The 21211-nt window shown below is 33.4% G+C and overlaps 1 protein-coding gene across 4 annotated transcripts in view; it reads left to right on the top strand.

Annotated features, from left to right (window-relative positions):
* Nucleotides 1–21211, top strand: part of HACE1 (HECT domain and ankyrin repeat containing E3 ubiquitin protein ligase 1) — a 91463-nt gene that overhangs the window by 57926 nt on the left and 12326 nt on the right. For all 4 annotated transcript variants that reach the window (XR_007953594.1, XM_051997452.1, XM_051997453.1 and 1 more), the window contains 5 exons: nucleotides 1544–1655; nucleotides 1752–1849; nucleotides 2055–2142; nucleotides 5739–5888; nucleotides 8955–9151. Coding sequence is in view for 3 of the 4 variants with exons in the window: in XM_051997452.1 (XP_051853412.1) it covers nucleotides 1544–1655; nucleotides 1752–1849; nucleotides 2055–2142; nucleotides 5739–5888; nucleotides 8955–9151 (645 nt within the window). In the remaining variant the exon portion in view is untranslated. The remainder of the gene's footprint in view (nucleotides 1–1543; nucleotides 1656–1751; nucleotides 1850–2054; nucleotides 2143–5738; nucleotides 5889–8954; nucleotides 9152–21211) is intronic.

Raw genomic sequence — 21211 nt, 5'->3', positions numbered from 1 at the left:
AACAGTGTATAGCTTGCCAGAATTATGTCACTTCCTTGATTAAAAAAAAAGTAAATCAAAATAAAATTGCTGCTTCTTCTTTTACTATAGCAGAGATAAAGTGCTTTGCTTTGAATACCAAATACAGACATTCATTCACTCTTTCTGTTTGTTTAAAGTTATTTTCCAACATTTACTTAAATAGCAAATCAGTATCCTCTTCCTCTACTTTTGTCATACTAATTCATAGTGCCCACTCTGAGCAAGAAATCTTTGTATCCTTCTAATGTTACTACTTTAGACTGGAATGTTCTCTTTCTCGTCATTCAAACAGATCCTGCCTTTACTTTAGTACCTAACAGATAGCAAGGAGTTGAAAGAATATAAGATTTAAGAGATGAGAAATTTGTGTTTGGGTTTCCTCTCTGTCATTGTCTTTATAATCTTGGGCCTCTGTGAATTGATTAGATCAGATAATTTGCAATCTACTTGTAGCCTTAAATCTATGAATCTTTGGATATCATATCTCTTTTTGATATCTTAATCAACTGCTTTGGCTTCCACTTACTTTACCAGTTCTGAACTCCTGTCTAATATGTAGTCTGTCAGGGCTTCTTAAACTTTTTCTATGTGACTCTTTTTTGCCTAAGAAATTTCACATACTCAAATATTTACTTGTAACAAATCATAAAGAAATTTATTTAAAAACAATTCTTTGGCATATATATATAATTTTACTATTTATTAGAGATGAAAGCATATTTGCATAGTAATAAGGTGAAACTCTGGTTTCTATCACATAGTTCAAACACCTAAATATCTACTTCTTTGTGGTGTTCTTTGATTGTCCCATGTATTAAGCATGATTATATCTTAAACTGGATTATAGATTGCTTGAGGGTAGAGATTTTGCTTTGTGCTTCTTTTTCATTTCCTACAGTACTGGCCAAATATAAGTGCTCAGTAAATACTTTCTAATGGATTTCAAAGTTACTCATTATTACCATTTTGTTTGCTTAGTAACTAATCCAAGTATCTACATCTGTCTTCAGACTTTTTTTTATTAGCTGCAGAGCTTTTTGGAGAGAGAAAAGAGTACCAGATTCTTCTTAATTGCTAATCAAAAGACCATCTCTCTTTCCAAAAGACAAAAATAAAGGCTACACATGGGACTGTTTTAATTGAAAATTAAATGAAACATGTATCATGATGTTTTCTGTGCTTGAGAATTAATTTTTGAAAGCCTTGTTGGGCTTGAAAAGACACTAATTTGTCATAGTTATGTTCAATTACATATCTGATGTTAAATGGCTGTTTGTAAATTTCTAAATTATTAAGGATATCCTGTTGAAAATGGTAGCAAGTTCTAGAAAATATGTAGGTTGTGCATAGTTCTGTTTTTATTTTGTGAACAATTGCTGAAATGCCCGAGCATTATCAACTAATTACTTATGAGAGTCTTAGAATGGTACTTTATAATCAGAGTATTTTGCATAATGCTTTAAGCAAAGATGATAATTATAGAATTGTAATATTTAACACCTCTCTTTTTTTTTTTTGGTAGCCTTTTAAAGATCGTTGTGAATGGTTCTATGAACATTTGCATTCAGGACAATCAGATTCTGACATGGTACACAGGCCAGTGAATGAAAATGATATCTTGCTGGTTCACAGAGGTATAGTTGACAAAGAAGCTAACGCATATGCGATTCACAAAACATTTTTTGATAATGTATTTTAAGATATAAAACTAATCACTGCTACATATGTAGATTCTATTTTTAGGAGTAGCTGTGAAGTTGTGTCTAAAGCAAATTGTGCCAAGCTAAAACAGGGGATTGCTGTACGTTTCCATGGAGAAGAAGGCATGGTGGGTTTAAAAATAAGTGAAATATACATCTCTATGTAAAATAAGACTGAAATATACCTAAATAGAACTATACAGTAAATAGAAATAGAAGAATTTTAATTAAAATTTTATTTTTCTCATACTTTAAAATATTAGAACATATTTTAAAATCTACATACATATCTATTATTTTTTCCTATTTTTTATTTTATTTTCTTAAACCCAGGGACAAGGGGTTGTACGCGAGTGGTTTGATATTTTATCCAATGAGATAATTAACCCTGATTATGCACTGTTCACTCAATCAGCTGATGGTAAGTATATAATTTCTTTTATCTTGACAATTATTAATATCTCACAATTGTATAATATGTTAAAGTATTCAAAATATAGTATTTACATGATTTCATTTGCTAAAATTGTCAGCTCAAATATTATTTTCATTATATTATAGATAAGGAAACTAAAGCTTAGAGTGAGTAGTGCCCAAAGAAAGTACAGAGCAAAGACTAGAATTCAAATTTTTTGAACTAAATTTTGCGTTATTTTTGTCATAACTATGTTGTGTATTTAATGTTTAAACTCTTATACTTGTCTCCCTTTTCCCTGTTTATAGTTATAATAGCATTTAAAAAAAAAAAAACAACTTTGAAAAAACATTTAATTTCACAAGATTTTACTCTGACTCTTAATTCATTGAAATTGTTTCAAGATCAGAATTACTTGGTTTCTTAGTAATAACTCTTTGAAATTAAATGATTTTCAGTCAATAATCAGCTAATTTTAAATAATTGACCACTATGTATAAAGTGCTAGTTATACAAAAAAAGGCAAAAAGCAGTCTTTGCTGTCAAGGAGTTTATAGTTTAATGGGGGATACAACATTCAAACAACTGTGTGTGTGTGTGTGTGTGTATAATTTATAAATAAATAAACAAACAAACAAACAAGATATATACGAGATAAATTGTGGGTAATCTCAGAAGGAAGGAAAGAAGGCTGAAAGTTAGATTTTAATCGGAGCTTGAAGGAAGCTAGAAGATGGAGATGACAAAAGAAGAGAATTCCTGATGTATGGTGTGGCCAAAGAAAAACCTGGAATTGGGCAATGGAATGTTTTGTGTAAGGAACCTCAAAAAGGTCATTCTCATGGATTGCAGAATCCATGGAAGAGAGTAAGATGTGAGAAAACTGGAAATATAAGCGTGACCTAGATTATGATCAAATAGGAAGTCACAGGAGTTGATCAAATGAACAGTTGTGGGAAGGAGGAAAATGATGTAGTCAAACTTGTACTTTAGAAAGATCATTTTGACTGCTGAGTATAGGATGGATTGGAGTAAGTAGAGCCTTAAGGCAGGAAGGCCAACCAAAAGCAGTCAAAGTGAGAGTTACAGAGTTGAGTTTGTCACCTGATTATAAGCCATGACTGGGAGTATAGTCATACTTTGGATAGTTTAAGAATATTTGAAAGAAGGGAGGGTTTTGGGGAAAAGATGCTAAAGTTCAGTCAAGATATTCACTTCCAGACTATAGTTCATCAGAAATTTCAGGGATGGACAAATAGATTTGGGAATTATCAGCATTTAGATGAAAATTGAATTAATGGAAGCTGATGAGAACACCAGGTGAAATAGAATATAGGGAGAAGAAAGGACAGTCCAGGCTAGGGTTTAGGGAGATACTCATGATTGGTAGATATGACTTGGATGCAAATCTAGTAGGAAAAGCAGTGTCACAGAAACCTTAAGAGAAGGACTGCTCAAGAAAAGAATGATTGATAATATCAAAAGCTGCAGGGAGGTTGAAAAAAAAGATTAGATTTGTCAAGTAAGAGATTACTGCTAACTTTGGACAGGAGTTGGATTGCAAAGGCTTAAAGCTAATAACTAACTATATTATTGAGATCCATGAAGTTTACTTAAAACTACCACTCTTTTATTCTACCTTAATTGGCATTATGCTGGAAAATAGTGTTTTTATTCATTATCACCATAGAGAAATTTAAAATTGCAGATGTACAAAATAATTGCTATTAGATTCTATTGTAGTTTAAAGTTCAATATTTAAATTCCTCAAAATTTGAACACATAAATTTTATCTCTTCTTGATATCTGTTTTGCCTCATGTAATTTTATAAGCACACTGAAAAAGTGAAATGGAAGGGGGAAAGACTTAAAAATCTTTATTTTTAAGTTGAGGGACATTGACATTAGGTTTTATATTGTGCTGTGTTCTAATAACAATCGGTTTAATACCCTGTTGCTTATTAGTAACATTGTGATGCTTGCTTTAATATCTAGCATTTAAATCTCTCTTCTTCAGTCCATTCTCTAAGTTTGCAGGTTTGTGGCTAGATAATGGAAGTGACTTTTGATGTCATCTATTCTAAACCCCTCATTTTACAAATAGGGAAATGGAAGCCCAGAGAGATGAGATGACTTGCCCAAAATTGCACAGAGATGAAGTGGCAGAACTGGCATTTGAACTCATTTCCTTTCATGCTAAATCCATTATTCTTTCTATGTTATTCTACACAATTGTTCATAAATCTGTTTCAAGTACATCTGACCATGTTACTCCCCTGTTCAAAAAATCTACATTGTTTCCTTTTTGCTTTTAACATAAAATACAAACTTAGTTGAAAATTTAAAGATTAACCATCTTTGATTTACTTTCCCCACCTTATAGTAGTTTACTTTTTCTTAGCAAGTTCTGAGTTCTCCCCAAATTGACTTTCTTGTGATTTGCAGAATCTGGTACAGTATTTGTTCTGGAATGGAATACTTTTCCTCCTCATTTGTACCTTAGAATCTTTAATTTCCTTCAGTGTTTAAGTTGTGTCCTTTCCTATACTTTTCCTGATTGCCTCTGTTAGTGGGCTTCCTTCCTTTTTATATATTTATTATAAGATATATTCCTTTAATAGAATATAAGCTTAAGTCCAAAGGCTGCTCTTAATTTTGTCTTTGCATTTCCAGCATCTAGCATATTACTGCTCACAGTCTTTAATAAATGCAAATTGAATTGTGATAAGGGATTTTTTGATGGTTATACTTTGATTTCTTTCCTCTCCTGTCCCCCCCCTCCTGTCCTGTCCTGTCTTTCCCTTCGAAGCTTCCTCTCCCCTTCTCCCTTTTCTCCCCCTTGTCCTTTCCTTTCCTTTTTTTTTTTAAACATGTACCACCTGTCATAAAGTTTGAGAATTGACTTTTATTGTTTTAAAAAAGTTCTTAGTACTTATAAGTTACTATTTGCTTGCATTCCATATTTTAATATCTCCTTATTCCTTATTTATCCCACTACATGCTTTTCCATTTATCTAAATTACATTCTATTATATTCCTCACGGTGTATAGAATGGGCTCTTATTCCTTTTACAGACATTTTCTTTTTTCGTTGAAGTTCAATGAAAATTTATTTCCTGCACAAATACTTTCCTTGATAAATGGAGGTGAATTAATGATTTTTTCCTCTCCCCCTTTCCCTTGAATAATTTATACATTCTACAGACATTATTACTTTTGAAGCTTATATACAACATCAATATTTATTAACTCAACTTTGGCCAAAGTGTAGTCTGTTTGTATTATAGGACTCTATGAATTATTAGGTCAGCAATGAAATAATGTTTATATAGAATGTAAACTAATCTGGGATAGGAATCTATCCTTTAACCATTTTGCATGTTGGTTATTTGAGTGTACTGTTTATATATTGTAAGTTTAATCTTGATATTGTATCTTATATTCATGTTGCTGTCCAGAAAATTGGAATAATTTAAATTAAATTTTAAAAATCTATTCTTTTTGATTATTAAAACTGAAATGTTTTGCTACTTTTCCTTAAAATGTGAATTCCTTCTAAATGGAGAGTAAAACTTTTTTTTTTTTTTTTTTAATTTCAAAAGGAACAACTTTTCAACCTAATAGCAACTCATATGTCAATCCTGATCACTTGAACTATTTCCGGTTTGCTGGACAGATCTTGGGTTTAGCTTTGAACCACAGGCAACTGGTCAACATTTATTTTACAAGATCATTCTACAAGCACATTCTTGGTATGATTCTACTGTCAGTCTACTAAATCCTCATTTAAACAATGTTTCTCCTCAGCTTTTGTGAAATTGTTATTCTTGTATTGGTGGACATGAAACAGATTTGGTAACTTCACCTAATGCTTATCTTTTTTCTATTTCTTTTAAAACTTATCTTTACCATAGTCATAAATCCTGGCAGTGTATATGCAGTGTTGTCAGCTAATGGGAAAGTGATAGAGCAGCATAACAGAATGGATCTCTGAAGGTATTTATTTTGAAGTTATTGAAGAGTAAGGTGCAAGTTGTGCTAGAGAGCCTTTTATTTCAGTTGAGGGCCTTATTTTAATTTAAATTTCATGCACCATTTCAGCAAACATTTACTAAGCATCTATTGACCCTATAGATACAAATAAAAATATGAAACAAGCCCTTTACTCAAGGAGTTTTAAACTTATTAATTGATCAAAGGGTACTGATATAAGTGGACAGACAAGACCTAGATAATATGCCATAAGAAATTTGGAGAGAGAGACAGATAATTTTTATTTGAATGGAATGAATCAGGTGATAGAGAAGGTGCTTAAGAACTATGTAAAATTGATGAAATTTGAGTTAGACCTTAAAGGAAAAAAAATCTATAGAGATTGAGAAGACAAGCTATAGGGATGAAAGCATGAGCATGAGAAAGGGCAGGATGGGGACAGGAAAGAAAACAGCTCAGTGTGTTTTTTTTAGAACACAGAATACATACCAAGGAATACTGTAAGATAGGCAACTACCACATCATGGAAGACTTTTGAGTATGAACATCAGGAATTTATACTTTATTCAGAAATGGGAAACTACTGAAGGTTTTTGAGTAGCACAATTACATTATTAGTGTGTTAGGTTGGCCCAAGTCTCTGTCTTCAACTTTCTCCATCATTCCCCTTTTCTCTTTTTAAAATATAACTCACCTTACTCTTCTTAACTTAAAATAATTCACTGCCCTTTTCCTCAGCCTTTGCCCAAAGAACATTACACCCTTACCTCCAGGTCTTAGAATGTCTTCTGCCCTTCTACATTCATCTCAAATGCCCTTAAACGTGTGTGTGTGTGTGTGTGTGTGTGTGTGTGTGTGTGTGTGTTTGTGCGTGTGTGCGCCTGTCTTCCTGTGCCTGTACCTATGCCTGTGATCTCCTTCAAAAGAATTCAAGCTTATCAAGGGCAGAGATTTTGTTTTTGTATCCCTGGAATTAAGCACAGCACCTGGCATACAGCAACCACTTAATAAATACTTATAAGAAGACACAGGTAGAGATAAAATGATGAATTGAATTAGGAATTGGTTGGAGGCAAAAAGAGCAGTCAAGATGCTATTACAACAGGATAAATGAAAAGGAAGGAAAGGAACAAACATTTATTAAGTGCCTAGCATGTGCCAGGCACTATACTAATCATTTTACAAATATTTTCTCACTTGATCCTCATAGCAACTCTAAAAGGTAGGTGCCATTTTGCATTTTCCTCAGGAAATTGAGGAAGACTCAGTGAAGTGCCCAGTCACAGAGCTAATGAGGCTGCATTTGAAGCATGGTCTACCTTATTGGGCCCAGCACTCCATCTACTGTGTCACTTAGCTTCCTTAATTAAATTTGTTGCAGTAGGTGATGTGTGCTGCTAGAGATTATCCAGATGTAAAAATAAAAGGATTTGACAACTCATTAGATGTGCTGGGTGGGAGGTATTAGATGCAAGGCCCAGGAAAGACTCAAAGATAACTTGGAGATTAGGCTTCTGGTCATCTTTAAAACAGAAATGAAGAAATTAGGAAAAGAAACAAATATGAAGGGAAAGAAGAGACAATGAGTTCAGTTTTTAGATCTGTTGAGTTTAAGGACATCTGCTGCTGTAGTTCTGAGAAGAGTTCTATATTTGGGAGTCTTGTAGAACCTCCAATACCAACATATGGGAGACACAAAGAGAATGAGTAAAAAAAAGAATATATGATCCTATGAACCCTCTATTGTAGTCTAGTACCTTGAGATTTTGAATGTCAAAAAAGGCCTTTGATTTTTGTTTGTTCATTTCAGTGGAACATTGAAAACATATTAACTATATAACAATTATAAATAAGTTGGTATAAGTTCTTTCAGTTTAGATTATTGTTTTCTTTGTATACAGCTCTGAAATGGCATGAATTATTAAAATTCTATTTTCTGTATTAGAATATTTATGTTTAGATTGAATCTTAAAAAATGAGTCATCTTTACTGTTAGAAAATTAAAAGACTATTTTTTCAAGGGCCAGAGAAACTTTGTTCCAGTTCTTTGTAATTTTTCATTGACTATTCATATTACTTAGTTGTTTTGCAGCAGATTAATTTTTAAGAAAATGGATCTTAATTCATACCCCATCCCCCCCCCAAAAAAAAGATTTAACTAAAATGATACAGAACACAGACTAATTTGAATCTAACCAAGTTTTTTTTAGAAAAGACCACAACTGATCTTTTACTTGAAAGAACAAAAATGTGATTTAATTGCCAATATATGTTTAAAAGATATTATGTAACATAATTTACAATTAATAGAATGGTCAATTAAAGATCTTAGATAGATCTTTAACAAAACTATAATAGCTTGGAAAATAGCATAGAGACAGAGCCAGGAAGAAATAGAGTCATATCCCACCTTTGATATATGCTTGCTGTGTGACAAAAGACATCACCTTTCAGTGTGCTAGGAAATTTTCTAACACTTTCAGTTGCAGAAGTGCTGATTTATTGGAGTTTCCTCACTTGTGAGTACTCTATAGCAATGAAATCAGATTGCTTTTGGTTTTGAAATTTTCATGGTTTTTTTTTTTTTTTTTTTTTTTTTTTTTTTTTTTTTTTTTTTGTGGTAAAGAATCAGGAAAGCAATTGAACTTAAACATAATACTTCCTAAATTCTTTTCCAGTTATAGGAGTAATATTAAAATCTTTGTGAATTTTGTTTTATTTTGCAGTTTTACCATAGATCAGTAGAGGGCAATGTTCTACCATAAAATAGATAGAAGGTAGAAGGAGTTTAGCATCTGACAATTGCATATGTGTGTATTTTTCAGGTATTCCTGTAAATTACCAGGATGTGGCATCTATTGATCCAGAATATGCAAAAAATTTGCAGTGGATACTGGATAATGATATTAGTGATCTTGGTCTAGAATTAACCTTTTCTGTTGAGACAGATGTGTTTGGAGCAATGGAAGAAGTGCCTTTGAAACCTGGAGGTGCAAGCATTCTTGTGACACAAGACAACAAAGTGAGTATTCTAATTTTCATCTTAGTCATGATTAGCTTGATAATTTTTCCTAGTCACTTGTTAAGAAAATTTTACTCACTTTAGTACTTCTGTTGAGTATTTTTATGGAATCCATTTTCTGGACCCTGAATTGTCACAGAAGGATTCAGTATTGTGCAATCATGTATTGAGAAGTTATCTTGTTTTTCTTTTTTTGAAGGGTAAAGTACCAAGAATTTAATTTTGGCCATAACTTATTTGTGAATGTTATTAATGTTTCCCTAAATCATTAGTTATCTTTGCTGTGAAAAATGAGAGTAGAATCAGCAAACTAAAGAGCATTTTGTGTGTGTATGTGTGTGTGTGTGTGTGTGTGTGTGTGTGTGTGTGTGTGTGTGTGTGTGTGCGCGCACTCTCACAAAGATATGCGTATACATAAAATATTAAAATTAGGGATTTTTAAGTAAAATGGATAAAATTAAACATTTTATTGTATAAGTTTTGGAACAATACATCTTTCAATATGAAATAAATCTGTGGCATACTACCTTTTTTTCATTACCTTTAAAACTTATGCACCTCCAAGCTATGAACAGTATGTTTTCTAAAAGTTATTTAGTAAGCTTGATTTTTTTTTTTTTTGAGGTCAGTCTATGTTTTCCCATAGAATTATTGTTACAAATGATGTTTAAGTTTTTAGACAGACCCGTAAAAAGTCTGTTTTCACCTATAATTAATGCAATAGTATGTCCCAGATTTTCCAAGGGGCAGTCCTGTTTTATGAAAAGTGTACTTAAAGAAACTTTTAAAAAAGAAGAAAGAAGTCATAGATTGGAAGGAAATTTTTTAGCAACTATAACTCTCACATTTTAAAGATGCTACTCTTTTGTTAGGCCATATGTTGACAAGAATTGTCCTAGGCTGAAATGCTGAGGACCTTGGCATTGCAAGGAAATCAGATTCTGTCTTTCTGGAGTTGACTTGGCTCTTGGAGTTTAGAGAGCTGCTTCAATTGAACTTTGATTACTTGTTTTTCCTGCATAAGACTTTGTGCCACTTACTCAAAGAGCAGATTGGGGTCTTTGTAGGGAATGGTTATTAGGTCAAGGTACAGTAAAAAAAAAAAGAAACTTTTTACTAATCAACATATTTATTCAGTACCTGCTATATGGAATTCTTTGGAAGGCTTTTGGGAGAAAGATTTTTGAAGTTTCCTTCTCAGTGGGAGTTCCTTAAATCAATGAAATTTTTGAGTCCAGTAAAAAATTAATAATCCCTTAACATTTATATGATACTTTAAGGTTTGTAGAACACTTTACATACATTCTTATTTGAGCCTCACAACAACTCTATGAGGTAGGTACTACAATTGCTACCTTCATGTGAGGAAAATGAGGCTGAGAGATTAAGGGACTTATACATAGTTATGCATGTGGAGTTTGAACCAGTGTCTTCTAGATTCTAAAATCAACACTTTATGATGCTGTGTTGTAAGTGTGGGAATGCCAGTGAGCTCAGTGAGTAGTAATTTTTGTGTTGAGAGAAATCTGGAAAAGTAGGGAAGTCAGATTTTGGAGTTCCTTGAATGGAAATGAAAGAATTTAACCTTTGCAAATTGAATAAAGACATCCTCTAGATCCTAGCCCAAGCAGAGTTCTAATCAGGTGGCATTAGAAAGGAAAAGGGGATTTCATTTGTCTGCTAGACTTTTTGGATAGCTTTTTGTGTAAATAAGGTCTCTGTGTAAGTTGAATGGATATGAGCTCATAGATTTAGAAATGGAAGGGAATCACAGGTTCTCATAGTTAGTAGAGACTCAGAGGCCATCTAGTGAAATCATACCCTCTACTGTGGTGTTCTCTTCTTTTGTATAATATATAATGGTTTTCTGTGAGCAGGTTTCTTGGGGAGGTTTTCTGGAGGCAGCCTTAGTTTCAGTTCAGAGTAATAATCACCTCAAATACAGCCAGCTGATAAAATCCAAACGTTTATTTTCTCCTTCCTTGATTTCAAGAGCTCTTTCAGCTTGTCCTTTGCTTCTGCCTGTGCCTAAACTCCGACTCGTGGCTTTCGATCTTCCAAAGTGACTTCTGGCTCTAGCTCAACTCCCATTCGTGGCTTCTTCTGAACTGACTCTGACTGGCTCACTGAAGCTCTTTTTATGCTTGGTGTAAAGGGTTGACTCTTCCTCTGAGAGAGTGGGATTGTGGGTTTCTGACTTGTGAATCTCATACTGAGTACTGACTTGTGAATCTCCCAGAAGTGTGAATTGCAATGAGTACTTAAATACATTATAGTGAGTTAGAGAATTTGCTAAGTACCATGCTAAATTAGGCAACTGGCATCACTTTGTAAGGATTCTATCACTCTACAACAAATCTGATGGTCAGTCATCCATCTTTTGCTTGAAGACTCCTAGTAAAGGAGAACCCAATGCTTAGTGAGGTATATGTTGTAATTTGGAGTATCTTACTGAGTTTTTTATAGCATTTTTCTACCTCATTTTCTGCAACAAATATTGACATGTAGGCTGCAATTTTATTGTATTTTTTCAAATATTCATCTTGAGAATGGCCAAGTGTATCCCATAAAGTGATGTTGCTTTTGATACATTTGAACATATGATAAAATCCACTATTGCCATCTTCTTTTTTTAACCTCTAAAAGGAGAACCTATGAGCCATTCTTCCATTTAACTGAAACTTGGTTTTGTTTTATGATTTCATTTATAGCAAAACTATCAAGATCAGTAAGTTGTTTTTATTCTGGTAATATGTTCATTTGTTGTTCACTGGGCAAGAATCTTATATTTAGAGAAATGACAGCTAAGTTAAAGTTTATAGATACTTTAAATCCTGTACCTGTACCCCCTTTTCTCTTGTCAGCTCCATTGACAGGAATAGAAAAGGGATCACATGGAACGGGGCTGGTAGCTGGTTTTCTTTGTTACATGAATTGTCTTGGTCAGTCATCAAATGATTAGCCTATTGGGGATGAATGTCTCTATTCTTAGCTAGTCTGTTCTTCACTGGGACACACTTGAGGAATCAAGTGAGTTAATAAATATAAAGTACTTTGCAAAACTAAAAGTACTATATAAACATACTTTTTATAGTTGGTTATAATTAATTAGTGTATAGTTAAATCTTGAACTCTGAAATTAAATTTTTTGAAAACAAGAATTCACTTGTAAAAATGATTTCAAGATTAATGAGCACTAACTTCTTAGATGTTCTCAGGCTACATATACAAAAAGAATAAAATTTATATATAAACTTTGTGTATATTATTAAGATATTTTATGTTATTTTTTTTCCTAGTAAATTTATTTTTAATACACATTGAATTATGTTGGGAGAGAAAAATCAGAGCAAAAGGGAAAAACCATGGGAGAGTTAAAAAAAAAAAAAACCAGAAAAAAAGAAATGAACATAGCATGTGTTGATTTACCTTTGTTCTTCTTAGTTCTTTTTCTGGATGCAGATGGCATTTTCTTTCCAAAGTCTCTTGAAATTCCTTTGGACCACTGAGAACTAAGTCTCTCATAGTTGACCCTCACACATTCTTGCTGTATTCCTGGTACTTGATAACATTTTTACAATATCTTTATCATCTGCTACAAGTCTCTTCTCACTCCAGTCTGCTCTCCATTAAGCCATTAAAGTGATTTTGTTACAGCATAGGTCTGATCATTTTATCCCATTAAATGTTGTATGAAATAAAAAATCCTGGTTTGCATTCAGTGTTCTTCATATTCAAATTCTTTACTCTATATTTCTTTCCTCCTCTCCCCCCAATCATCTTAAAAATTATAACCTCCCATGTTGTTTTTGACTCATTGACAATGGCCTTCTTGTTTTTCCATGGACAAGATCCCATCTCTCAACTCTGGACATTTTTTCTGTTTGCCTCCAATGTTTGGAATAATCTTACTCTTCATCTCTGTCTCCTGGCTTTCCTTGGCTTCCTTCAAGTCCCAACTAAAAATCCCACTTCCTGTTGGGTGCCTACCCTCTGACAATTGTTTCCTGTTTATTCTATAACTTATTTGTATATATTTGTTTCCTGTCTCATCCATTAGATCCACCCATTATCAACCATTTGATAGCAGGGGTTGTCTTTTGCTTTTCTTTGTTTCCTCAGTGTTTAGTACAATTAGTAAACAGTAGACATTTAATAAATGCTTTCTGGCTGGCGTTTAATCCTGATTTTATTCCTCTCTTTCCTTTCTTGCCCATCCTTTTTTTAAAAAAAGAAGTAAAGTGCTTTAGCATAAAATAGATTAATAATACACCTATGGAGTCTGACATATATGTTAACATTCCTTATCTATACTGCCCTATGCAAAGAAAGGGGATGTAATATATATCCTTGAAAAGGAAACTTTTTAACAAAAGGTTTGGCAATTGTCAGTGCTGTAAAATTACCCATGCATATAGCTTGAAAATAAAAAGCTATAATTTAAAAAAAAAAAAAAAGGAAACTTTTTTTTTTTTTAGTTTTAACTCTCATCTGTCATCATTAGTTTCATACAATTAACCAGATTTTTAAATCTTGATTCTTTCTAAAATTTGAGAATTCATTTAGGATTTAAGCTCATTCAGATCAAATCATTGCATCAACATTTAACAGCATTTTGAAAATTTTACTAAGGTAAATATCAGATTTCTCAAGCATATTTAGCAAAAAAAAATACTTTTTATGACAGTGAATATTTTTATAATGTAATTTACCCTTATTTGGAGAGGAGCTTGGTATGGTGAAAAAGGCACTAGACTTAAAATTAGAAGGACTAGCTTTGAATTCTGGTTTTGCCATTGTTAAGCTGGATAATTTTTCTATAAGCAAAAGAACTTAACCTCTGAACATTTCAGTTTCCCTCACCTATAAAATTGTGATAACCAAAACCTTAAACCTTAGAGGGTTGAAATAGTGTGTGGAATTATTGTTTTTATTCATAAGCTAAGATTTAGGTGTTTTTATGTAATTTTTCTGAAAGGAGGAATATATTCAGTGATTCATTTTAAGAACATTTATAGATATCCAGATTTATAGATACCTAAGTATAAATATTTATATGCATAATGATTCTTTTTAACATCATCAAAAAAACTTAGGGAGGGTTTGAACATCCTTCTGGCTCTTATGAGAAGTTTCAGTTAGTGTTTTAGAGTAAAATTTTTTAAATTTAAGTATGTCCTGACATACACGCAATGCCTCTTAAATCATTAGCCAGTGGAGTTATTTATTGCTATGTTTTTTTTAATATTTTATTTTATTTTATAATAACTTTATATTGACAGAATCCATGCCAGGGTAATTTTTTTACAACATTATCCCTTGCACTCGCTTCTGTTCCAGTTTTTCCCCTCCTTCCCTCCACCCCTTCCCCTAGATGGCAAGCAGTCCTATATATGTTAGATATGTTGCAGTATATATCCTAGCTACAATATATATTTGTAGAACCGAACAGTTCTCTTGTTGCACAGGGAGAATTGGATTCAGAAGATAAAAATAACCCAGGAATATTGCTATGTTTTCTTGAAAGATGTGGGTAACTTTTTCAAATAAAGTGTGCTAGGCCAAAACACCTTTGGGATTTAAAATATGCATAATAAACATTACTAATAAATATTGTTTAGGTAAAACTATTTTGTAAAGTCTCGTAATTTAAATGTCAATATTTTTGTTTCATAAAGTTTAGGGATTAAAAAAAAATTCCATGGGATTAACATTGAAACTTCCTTTTACTTAGAACTGAAAAGTTAACATTTGATCAATTTTCATTTCTTTAATTCAAATTTCACTATTAATTCTTAAAGACAGAACCCATGCCAGGGTAATTTTTTTTACAACATTATCCCTTGCACTCGTTTCTGTTCCGATTTTTCCCCTCCCTCCCTCCACCCCCTCCCCCAGATGGCAAGCAGTCCTTTACATGTTGAATAGGTTACAGTATATCCTAGATACAATATATGTGTGCAGAACCAAACAGTTCTCTTGTTGCACAGGGAGAATTGGATTCAGAAGGTATAAATAACCCGGGAAGAAAAACAAAAATGCAATCAGTTTATATTCATTTCCCAGTGTTCTTTCTTTGGGTGTAGCTGCTTCTGTCCATCCTTGATCAATTGGAACTGAATTAGTTCTCTTTATCGAAGAGATCCACTTCCATCAGAATACATCCTCAAACAGTATCATTGTTGAGGTATATAATGATCTCCTGGTTCTGCTCATTTCACTTAGCATCAGTTCATGTAAGTCTCGCCAGTCCTCTCTGTATTCATCCTGCTGGTCATTCCTTACAGAATAATAATATTCCATAACGTTCATATACCACAATTTACTCAACCATCCTCCAATTGATGGGCATCCATTCATTTTCCAGCTTCTAGCCACTACAAAGAGACTTGTTACAAACATTCTTGCACATACAGGTCCCTTTCCCTTCCTTAGTATCTCTTTGGGGTATAAGCCCAGTAGAAACACTGCTGGATCAAAGGATATGCACAGTTTGATAACTTTTGGAGCATAGTTCCAAATTGCTCTCCAGAATGGCTGGATGTGTTCACAATTCCACCAACAATGTATCAGTGTCCCTGTTTTCCCACATCCCCTCCAACATTCCACATTATCTTTCCCTGTCACTCTAGCCAATCCGACAGGTGTGTTCACTATTAATTCTTGACTTCGATGATATATTATCTTTCTCATAGCATAATTATCTTTACTCTTATTTTAGAAAATTATTTTGCACAGTATATATTATATATTCTCAAAACTATAATTTTATGAATGATAATGAGGTAATTTTAAAGGGGGGGAAAGAAACAACCTCCCCTCCCCCGGGCAATTGGGGTTAAGTGACTTGTCCAGGGTCACACAGCCAGGAAAGTGTTAAATGCCTGAGACCAGGTTTGAACTCGGGTCATCCTGACTTCAGGGTTGGTGCATAATTTGGAATTTATTGGAAGTTACTTATCGTAAGGATTGTCTTTTAATTTCTTTATATTCTCAGCTGTTTATATATGTGTATGTATGTGTATGAAACAAATATTTCATTAGGAGAACTTGAGTTACTTTTCACTCGTATATAATTCTTTGTCATCCTATTTGGGGTTTTGTTGGCAAAGGTATTGGAGTAGTTTACCATTTTGTTCTCTAGCTCATTTTACAGATAAGGAAACTTAATAAGATTAAGAGATTTTTTAAAGCTCATACCACTAGTAAGCATCTGAAGCCAGGTTGGAACTCAGGAAGATCAGTGTTCCTGACTCCATCCAGGCCCAGTATTCTATCCACTGTGCCACCTTGTTTTCCAATTAGGAGAATGCCAGTATTAATACTTTTTATCATTGGAATTCAAGTGACATTTGCATGTGATAGTAGTTCTCCGTAAATTAATAGTTCTACAAAGTCTAGTGCATAAAGTTCAAGGCATTTTTATTGATGTCTAATTTTGGCATGAACTAACACAAAGTTCTTAGAGGCTTTGTATGTGAAGTGCATGTTCTGGTAAGTATTTCCAGGCTAAAAGAAGTTTGAATATGGGTCCAGCTCAAGATGTAAGGAAGACTAGATTTAAGATCTATCACCAGAATGATAACTGTCAGATAACCGTTGGGAGACCATAACAGAACTGGAAGACCATCTTCTAAGTCATTTCTTCTGATGTCAAATTGTAAGTCTTTTGCAGTGAAATTTAAAAGAAATTTCAGTCTAAAATTTCTGTATGTGTGTATTCTAGAGTGAGGAAGGTAGCTAGAAAACATGAGAAAAACAAAAGATATCACAGATTTAGTCAATCAAAATTAATTTCCACATTAATCATATCAAAGACATTTTTAAAATTGTTTAATTTTGCATATCGAATCTTTTACCTTTCAGTCAGTGTGTGTGTGTTTCATCAATAGTCTTTTGTAACCCTGGCTGGTCATTGCTGATGACTTCAGCACATTGTTGTTCTACCACACAATACAATAACTTATTCAACCATTCCCCAGTTTAGATTCACTCCTTCAGATTCCCATATTTTGCCACCTCAAAAAATACCTGTAAACATTTTTGTATTTCCTTACAGTTTCTTTTACTTAGATCTCATCCTTTCCTTAATCTGCCCTTCCTCTTTCTTTCTTCTCTCTTCTCCTCTTTTTTCCTATTTTCCTATTGAATAAAATGGAATTTTACTTTTAAGTAAATTTAATTCTGTGTCTTTTTATACATGTATTCTTTTGACCAGTTTAGATGAGAATGAGATTCAAGTGTCAGTCATTTCCTCTTCACCCTCTCCTTGTTTGCATAGATACTTGCGCACCTTGATTATATGGGATAATTTTTCCTAACTTTTCTTTCTCTTCCTTTTCATTCTTAAGAGCTTCAGTACAAAACATAACTGCTCTCAGGTTTTGTCTAATTGTATTTCATGAATCCTGATGATGATAGGAGTGTATCCCTGTTTAGTCCTTTATCATTGTTCATTCATGGTTATCTTTTTATGTCTCTTGGTTTCTGTTTGAAATTCAAAATTTTTCTGTAGCTCTGCTCTTTTCATCAAGAATGCTTGAAAAAGAGCTCTATTTTACTAACTTCCATTTTCCTGTCTGTAGTTATTCTCAGGTTTGCTAGATAAATAATTATTTTTGGATCTAAGCCCTTATTTTTTGCTTTTTAGAATATTGTACTTTTAATTTCTCCTTCTCTTTATAATAGTGGCTATTAAATTATATATGATCATGAACAGACAATTTTCAGAGGATGAAATTGAAACTATTACATATTACACTCATATGAAAGAGTGTTCCAAATCATTATTGATCAGAGAAATGCAAATTAAGACAACTCTGAGATACCATTACACACCTGTCAGATTGGCTAAGATGACAGGAAAAAATAATGATGAATGTTGGAGGGGATGCGGGAAAACTGGGACACTAATGCATTGTTGGTGGAGTTGTGAACGAATCCAACCATTCTGGAGAGCAATCTGGAATTATGCCCAAAAAAATTATCAAATTGTGCATACCCTTTGATCCAGCAGTATTTCTATTGGGCTTATATCCCAAAGAAATACTAAAGAAGGGAAAGGAACCTGTATGTGTCAAAATGTTTGTAGCAGCCCTATTTGTAGTGGCTAGAAACTGGAAAATGAATGGATGCCCATCAATTGGAGAATGGCTGGGTAAATTGTGGTATATGAATGTTATGGAATATTATTGTTCTGTAAGAAATGACCAGCAGGATGAATACAGAGAGGATTGGAGAGACCTACATGGACTGATGTTAAGTGAGATGAGCAGAACCAGGAGATCATTATACACTTCGACAACGATATTGTATGAGGACATATTTTGATGGAAGTGGATTTCTTTGACAAAGAGACCTGAGTTTCAATTGATAAATGACGGACAAAAGCAGCTACACCCAAAGAAAGAACACTGGGAAACGAATGTGAACTATCTGCATTTTTGTTTTTCTTCCCGGGTTATTTATACCTTCTGAATCCAATTCTCCCTATGCAACAAGAGAACTGTTCGGTTCTGCAAACATATATTGTATCTAGGATATACTGCAACATATCCAACATATAAAGGACTGCTTGCCATCTAGGGGAGGGGGAAAAAAATCGGAACAGAAACGAGTGCAAGGGATAATGTTGTAAAAAAAAATTATCCTGGCATGGATTCTGTCAATATAAAGTAATTATTAAATAAAAATTAAAAAAGAAAAAAAGAAAAAAAATAAATTATATATGATCCTGAGTTTGGCTTCTTAGTATACAAATTCATTTTTTTTCTGGCCACTTGTAGTATTTTTGTCTTTGACCTGGAAGCTCTGAAGTTTGGATATTATATTCTTGGGAGTTTTTTCATTTTGGGGGGTTCTTTTAGGAAGTGACTAGTGGAGTCTTTCTATTTCCACTTTGTCTTCTGGTTCTAAGAGATCTGGGCAGTTTACCTTTAAGCTTTCTTGAAGTAGGATGTCTAGGCTAAGACATTTTTTTTTTTGGTCTGAGTGTTCAGATAGTCTAGTGATTTAAAATTTTTTTCCCTTTAATATATTTTTTAGGTCAGTTTTTTTTTTTTTTTTTGAGGTACTTTATATTTTTTCTTCCCTTTTTTTTCAGCTTTTTGACTTTGCTTTAATGTTTCTTGTTGCCTTGTGAAAATATTGAGCTGTTTAATCCGTTTGAAATTTTTTTGGGGAGGATGTTGCTTGGGCAAGGTTTTGTGTATCCAGTGCCAAGCTATTAATTCCCTTTCCAATTTTTTTTTCTTTTGATTCAGTGACAGAATTGTATGCTGTAACTTTGATCTTGGTTTCTGTTTTGACTATTCATCTCCAGAGTCGGTTAGATACCCGATTTGAAATCCTTCTATGAGCTTGAGGTTTGAACCGCACGCTGCTTGCTGTTATTGCAAACTTCTGAACACTGCCCAGGGCCTCCTTTCCTGGGAATGGTAGTGCCTGTCAGTACTGGGCCCTGCATAAGTTCTCAGATTCCCACTTGAAATATATCTCAGTTGCAGTGCTTCAGTATGAGTCTGGGGGTGGCCCTGTATGTATCTGAGGTCTCTTTCTGTTTTAGTATGCAGCCTCTCCCCTCCATTGGAGTGTTTGTTCTCACCCTCACTCTGTACCTTGTATCTGTAGACATTTTTTTCTCTGACTCTCTATGTTGAAGTGGGCTTGTGACTTTTTTTGGATTCCTTCATTGAGATTTGGTGTGGTATATTTTATTGATCTGTTGGGAGGAGTTGTGTTTGGGATGTCATTTGCATCGTTTTCATTTATTCTGGCCATTTTGACTCAATCCCAAGCTTTCATTCTTTTTCTCCTTTAATGCTTTTGAAGTTTTGTAAGAAAAAATGTTCTGAAACTAGACATGCAAATTATTACTGATACTAATATAAATAGTTATTTTTCCTTAATCTTTTTGTTTTCATTTTCCATATTGAAACTTACTTTATTTAGTTAAATCAGCTGCCAGAGCTAAAGGTTAAGATGGTTAAATTTGTAGAAACTCATCATTCTTTTGCCTTTACACTAAGAAAGTTCTATGTTTTCATTTACTTTGATTTTTTTTTAATTACACCAGTCAAAAATATCTTATAGGCTTAAAGGATCTCTAATTTTATAATGTGTTGTCTGATTTTATAGAATGTCCTTGGAATCTTGCCATCAATGTAGATTGTTCATTTGACATATGCCACCTGTCTTAGAGGTAATGATCACCCACATTTGATCCATATTATTCTAATGCCAGAGAAACTGAGACAAGATAGAGATTTAGAGAGTTTTAATATTTTATTTGAAAGGGAGAGATTGTGCTGGGGGCATGGCCCCCAAGACTGATGTCCATAGCATCCAGCAGCTAATGTATGCTTTCCATGAAGTATATATACATGTGGCTCCAAGCCAAGCTACCAGGGAGTAGACAGAGGCAGGGGCAGAGTCAGAGCACTGAGAGTGGGAACAGACTATCAATCTAATCTGAGAGGGTTGTGGGAGGCACCAGACATTTTGATAAGTAGGGAGGGTCTTGGGGTCATGATGTCTAAGAAAAAAGATCTTTATCCTTATCAAACATCCTGATGATTAAGAGAGAAGGGTGGTATTGCAACCTGGGGATTAGGGCAGAATAACTGAGGTAGGACAATTCAAGGAGACTGTGGCATAACATTATCACCTGTTTAGGTTAGGGGAAATGTTTCCATTTTTTTATTTCTAGCATTCCTTCTGATAATCTACAATCTTGGATCAGGTGAGAATTTAGCTTTAATTCTTATTTAATATTATTTCAGAATTTCTTTATGTAGCTACTTTGACTCTTGTAAATGTACCACAATATATAGATTGAATGCATTTCAAAAACTGCTTATTTATAGAATTAAAATTTGGACTAGAGGGTTCAAAGTTTTCTGTAATTATTTTTCTATAGATAAAGTGAGCCTATAAAATAAATAAAATTTGGAGAATTGAAAAACTTGGGTAGTTTGAAAGACCCTTACCTTGTTTTATGGCCTTCATAAATTGCCCTAAGTGTAGGGTAAATTGCAATGGAGGCTTGTTGGAATTAATTCT

This window comes from Antechinus flavipes, chromosome 4 (genome assembly GCF_016432865.1).
Source record: "Antechinus flavipes isolate AdamAnt ecotype Samford, QLD, Australia chromosome 4, AdamAnt_v2, whole genome shotgun sequence".
NCBI lineage: Eukaryota > Metazoa > Chordata > Mammalia > Dasyuromorphia > Dasyuridae > Antechinus > Antechinus flavipes.
This window is presented reverse-complemented; position numbering and strand designations above follow the sequence as displayed.